The sequence below is a fragment of the Ipomoea nil genome, unplaced genomic scaffold, assembly GCF_001879475.1.
Source record: "Ipomoea nil cultivar Tokyo-kokei standard unplaced genomic scaffold, Asagao_1.1 scaffold1361, whole genome shotgun sequence".
In the NCBI taxonomy this organism is placed as follows: domain Eukaryota; kingdom Viridiplantae; phylum Streptophyta; class Magnoliopsida; order Solanales; family Convolvulaceae; genus Ipomoea; species Ipomoea nil.
The window spans coordinates 876970-883270 of record NW_017617789.1 but is presented as its reverse complement, the minus strand read 5'-3'; the positions used below and the strand labels follow the sequence as shown (position 1 = coordinate 883270).

General features: G+C 40.2%; 1 protein-coding gene across 1 annotated transcript; it reads right to left on the bottom strand.

The window, feature by feature from the left end:
* Positions 1-4777: 4777 nt before the first annotated feature.
* Positions 4778-6025, bottom strand: LOC109185830 (lignin-forming anionic peroxidase-like). Its single transcript, XM_019335780.1, has one exon. The coding sequence runs from the start codon at positions 5894-5896 to the stop codon at positions 4919-4921; it is 978 nt and encodes a 325-aa protein (XP_019191325.1). The 5' UTR covers positions 5897-6025; the 3' UTR covers positions 4778-4918.
* Between the last annotated feature and the right edge of the window lie 276 nt (positions 6026-6301).

The following is a 6301-nucleotide window of genomic DNA, read 5'->3' as shown; positions in this document are numbered from 1 at the left end:
CCGTCTCCGCCGGAGACGAGTTTCTTGTCTCCGGCCATGGACGAAGAAACTCTTCGTCTCCGGCAGAGACGAGTTTTTTTTTTTAATTTATTATTTTTAAATAATAATTTTTTTAAAAATATTTTAAATTGTTTGGGTGACCTGTTAGTAACCTACAAAACCTGTAAATTAGAATAATTGAATGAAATTGCTTAGTTTAGTGGCCTAATTGTTGTTTTTTTTGGTTCAGTGGCCTAATTGCATTATTGTGTGCAGTTCAATGGCCTATTTGACCCTTATTCCAAAAAAATATTAGTAAAAATATAATTATAAGCTGGGAATAAATCACCGGCAGTCTTGTGCCTACACACATGAACAAAATGGGAGGGTAGAACGCAAAAACAGACATATCGTTGAAATAGGGCTTGCCCTGTTAGCTGAAGGCAAAGTTCCCCAACATTACTGGGACTACGCTTTCGAAACAGCAACCTGTTTAATTAACTACTTACCATCAGCAGCTATAAACTTTGAAATTCCCTACACCCGTCTCTTTAAAACACCACCGCCATATACCTTTCTTAGAGTCTTTGGATGTCGGTGTTTTCCTTATCTACGCCCCTACAACAGGCATAAGATAGAATACTGGTCCACTCCGTGTGTCTTCCTAGGTTACCCACCAACCTTTAAGGGATACAGATGCATTGATCTAACAAGTGGGAAAACCTACATCTGTCGTCATGTCCGATTTGACGAGACTGTTTTCCCCTTTTCTACAGGAAATATAACTGCTGAAACATCAACGCCCGCTTTACCATGGGCTGCTGCACCGATAGTCTCAACACTTGTCCCACAACCAGTGGCACCCAATGATGCACCTTGTTTTGCCGAGTCGGAGCCCGTACCACTAGCACGGGTCCCACCTGCACTGGCTATCACCCACACAGCACCGGCTAAAACTCGCAGGAAAAGGGTTGCACTGCAGAGTAGGGATCATGTCATGCGCCTATGTCATATGACTAAGGGCACAGATGAGACTTTTCAAGCCTTAACTGTCACCACCGACCCTACGTGCTATTCTCAAGCCGTAGGTCACTCACATTGGCGAGAGGCAATGGATCAAGAGTTTAATGCTCTACTCCATAATCACACGTGGCGACTTGTTGCTCCCGAGTCCCACATGAATATCATTGGGTGCAAGTGGGTGTTCCGCACCAAACGCAAGTCCGATTGCACGGTGGACCGTTACAAAGCGCGTCTCGTAGCCAAAGGGTTTAATCAAGTAGCTGGGGAGGATTTTTTCGACACCTTCAGTCCGGTGGTTAAACCCACCACTGTCCGAATGTTGTTCTCTCTTGCGGTGTCAAATAAGTGGACGCTACGTCAACTTGACGTTCACAATGCTTTTTTGAACGGTCACCTAGCAGAGACCGTATACATGAAGCAACCTCCGGGATATGAGGATCCCACCAATCCCGGGCATGTGTGCCTTTTACAGCGCTCGCTTTATGGCTTGAAACAGGCCCCACGCGCCTGGTTCAAGCGCCTTCATGATTTTCTATTATCTGCAGGTTTCAAATCCTCCAAAACCGATGTTTCTTTGTTCTACTACACGGCTGGGGATTCCCGGGTTTTCTTACTTGTTTATGTCGACGACATAATCATGATGGGAAATGATGCGGCCTTGGTTGCCTCCTTACTCCAACGACTGGCATCTACTTTCAAAATTCGGGATCTTGGTACTCCGCACTTCTTCTTGGGCATAGAGACTAATTCAGATGGTGATGATATTATTCTTTCTCAGCGTCGATACATGACTGATCTCCTAAGCCGGGCTGGAATGGTTGACTGCAAGCCACTTGCTACACCAGCAGCCGTTACGAAGTCAGTCACACCGTCTGAAGAGCCGTTTGACAATCCGACTCAATACCGGCGTGTGGTCGGTGCTCTACAATACCTAACCATCACACGACCCGACCTTGCCTACTCGGTCAATCGGTTATGCCAGTTCATGCACTCACCTACAACCGAACACTGGGGGCTCGTCAAACGTGTCCTACGTTACATAAAGGGGACTATCTCGTTAGGGTTACGGTTCTCACCCTCGTCGACTACCCACATACAGGCCTACTCGGACTCCGATTGGGCAGGGTGTCCCATTGATCGCAAGAGTACAAGTGGTTTCGCGGTCTATCTAGGCTCTAATCTCATCTCCTGGTTATCGAAGAAGCAACGCACCGTGGCTCGGTCCTCCACAGAGGCTGAATATAAAGCCCTAGCCGATGTATCTGCTGAAGTTACTTGGGTTGTTTCCTTACTCCGAGAATTAGGGCTACACTCCGGCGAACCTGCTTCTTTATGGTGCGACAATCTAGGTGCGACGTATCTTTGTGCCAACCCGGTCTTCCATGCACACACCAAGCACGTCGAGATTGATTACCACTTTGTTCGAGACAAGGTGGCGTCCGGGGAATTCGTGGTTAACTACATCTCCACTACTGATCAACTAGCTGACATCTTCACCAAACCTCTTCCAGCTCCACGCTATGCTACTCTACGGGACAAGCTCAATATTGTGCTTCACCAACCTTGAGCTTGAGGGGGTGTGTTAGCATTATAATAATTATTATTATTATTTTATATTATGGTTGTAATATGGTGTTAGTTATATTTGACTTAGTATAACCTAGTTGTCAGGAGTAGTTTTAGATTGGTTACAGATATACTTTGTAATTTCAATTCTATCGCAACAGAATCAATTGATTTCTCTAATCTTGTTAACTTATACAAAATTAAAAAAAAAAAAAAAAAAAAAAAAGAGTAAATTTTTTTAAAAAAATATTACTATATCTTCAGATGAAATGATGTTACACAAGACTAATCATTATATTAATACTATATATTAGAGCAACTTGTTAATGATCATTGATTAGCTTTATCATCTTCTTAAGTTAGGTGTGAATTAAATGATTGCATGTGGAAGCATGATCCTATTTATACATTATTTAATTTTTCAGGAAAAATGAATGTCTTAGAGCTTTCTTGCAGTTCCCCCAATTGTAGGCAATTAAATCCAAAGATCTAAGCTAAGTAATGCTTCCTATGCAAAACCAATTTACCTAAGAACACTCGGTGCGGGCATCTTCTTATTAGAATGCTTCATTCATGGCTTCTTGTGTTTGGCATGCTTTATTATATTACAGCCATAACCATTTTGATGGATCCACGATTTAAATGATAAGTCATATAATATTATTACGGTTAGATATATAAATTAGCAATAACAATATTCTTCTTTACGATAACAAAGATTAATAAAAAATTCTTAATCAGTTTGGCTGGTTATTTTTACTGTTATAATATTTAATGAAGTGTCGCGTATTAATTATGTAAGTTAAACAAGTTAACAAGCATGGCATGGAGCATGCTGAAGTCATGACTTATTTTATTTTATGTTATGTTTTAATGCTATTATTTTATTTTATTTTATGTTTTAATGCTATTATGTTTGCATTGTGATGATATACTTATGTAGTTATATTAGTTTTTGTATTAGACTATTAGGTATATTACTTAAATTATTTTGAGGATAAAAACTTAATGCATTAAACCTTGAGCAAGACAACTTACAAGGAAAATAAGGGGTATATCAAACCACTCCACACAACCTGACTCAGAAAAGAAACAGTGTGGGCGGGGCAATTCGCAGATTGCTTGACACAACAGAACTTGACATCACCTATGACTGATGCCAATTCTTTAATATCATCAACTAATAATCCAAAGCTAGAAGTAAAAGAACATGAATGGATTGCATGAAAAACAACTTGGGAATCTAACTCTACTTCAACATTACCCATACCAGTATTCTTTAACCAACTCAAAGCCTCTCTTGGCTCATTGCTTCAGCTTCCTTAACACTAAACGTTCCCGGCATATGCATATTCTTTGCTGCCAAGAACCCGCCATCATCACCTCGCAGAACCCATCCAAAGCCCATCGCATTGTTCGTCAGATTTAAAGAAACTCATCCAAAGATCCCATCATGATTGTCTTATTACTATGTGCCACATTGTCCATTGGTATTGGTATTGGGATGAGAAAGCATGGCCTCCATGGATGTTTAGATGGAGGAATCATATATGCAGCTGTGTTTCTTGTCATTGCTGTCAGTTCTTTGAGTAAATATTGGCCAGAAAGACAGTTGCACAAGCTATCCAAAGCCAATAACAGTCATCAGAAATGTGTTCACAGAACTACCAAAAAAATGGCATCAGCAAATACATGAGTGATGATGAAAGAGCAAAGCTGGAGAAAACAATTGAAGACATAAGGAATTACAAAATTCTTAACACTAAATGCACCATGAAAAATGTAACGAATGAAAATAGTTTTTCACAACAGAAACTTTGGCAGTTTTCAAGTGGCAGATCTACACATATAACTTGTACTGAAACAATCCGCTAACTGCTAATTACAATCAATACCCACAGAATTCTCTGTGACCAAACTGTATGAAACCTGTAGTAATATATATAAGATGAGCATAAAAAAATAACAATCAATAAAGAACCAAAAACATTTTAAAAAGCACAATAACAAAATGATGGCATAATTGTTTAGAAAACAACCAACATCAGGGCCCTGTAAAGTAAATGGTAACATTTTAGGCCTAATATTATATGTAATTTGAGTGGATCAGTGCATGCTTTTAACTTTGTTGACAATAAAGTAACCTTCAATTAGTTGGAATAATATAATGTTCAATAAAAGAAATAGTGCAGGTTGCGTTGTAGATATATAATGAAAAGTACAAAAAATTATTATTGGCATTTTCCTAAAATACAAATCAATGCATGAGTGCATGCAGTTATGAAGAAAAGAATTGAAATACAATTAATTAAATTGATGGGAGAGGAAAAACTAATTTGAAGAAATGAAGCTAGTTCACAGCACTGCAGACCTTCCTAATGATACCATGGCCATCTATGAGTGGCTGAATTTCAGACAATTTAATCATAGCTGATACGAAATCTGTGTTGAACGCCTCTGGGCTCTTTGCATACTCTGAAACTATGCTGTCCGTAACTCCACCATTGAATAGATTTTGATCCGATTGAAGCAGACCTTTCTTTTGCATTAGGTTCTTGTAGTAATTGTTATCGAAGACATATGGGGTCACTAAATCAAGCGGTGACAAATTTTTATCTCCGATCTGTTGTTCAGGACATTGGCGTTTTCTAGTGTTGGCAAAATCGGGATCAACGTCAGTATGGTTATAAATTCTATAGCGAAATAGGAAGCATTGTGTTTGGCCGAGGGTGTGTGCACCAGACAAGGCAACCAGGTCTCTTTTACTAAGGCCTTTCTTTGCAAAGGCTGTTATAAGTGTATCCAAATCGGAGTAAGGGCTGGGGAGATCGGTTCCCGCTTTGGCATGATAAGCCATGGTTGAATCTCTTCTCCCCAGATTCACCGCCCAAGACGGACCTCCCGCCGAAACGACGGCATCACGTGCAGCCACCGTCAATATATCAGCACAAGATACAACACCGGGACAAGATTTCTCGATCTCGCGCTTGGCGGCCTCTATCACGTCGTAACCCCTGGCGGAGGCGTTGTTGGGCAACGCATCCTTTTCACCCTCAATGACGGGTGTGCTGTCCAATAAGATGGAAGCGTCGCAACCCTGGACAAAGCAGTCATGGAAATGGAGACGAACCAACGAGGCGGCCATGCGGCGGTCTCGAGAAATCGCCTGGTTTACGGTGGTGCGAATGATTTTTAGAGCGTTAGGGCATGTCTTGTTGTAAAATGTAGGGGACATCTGCGCTTGGCATTGCGAGAATGAGGAGAGCAGCAAAAGAAAACATGATAAAGATGCAATAATGCATGGCGTTGTATATATATGAGAAGCCATATATTCTTCCCAGATTGAGATCTAGATGGGGCAAGGACGAATTGAAGGCGGTAGCTATACTGTGTAAAAGATCGGGAAGATTATTTTTTTTTGAAAGGCATCGGGGAAGATTATTATTTTTTTTTTTGAAAGGGATCGGGAAGATTATTGATATTGAATAATTGGGTTATGCAAAGTAATATTTATAGGGATAAAAATAGTAGGAATTAGAATATTAAGGGAATTTACCTAACAACACTCGTGCGACCAGGCATCTCCTTATCAAAATGCTTCATTCGTGGCTGGCATGCTTTATTGCAGCCATGACCATTTTGATGGATCCACGATTTAAATGTTAAGTCATACAATATTATTATGGTTGGAAATGTAAATTAGCAATAATAATATCCTTCTTTACGATAACAA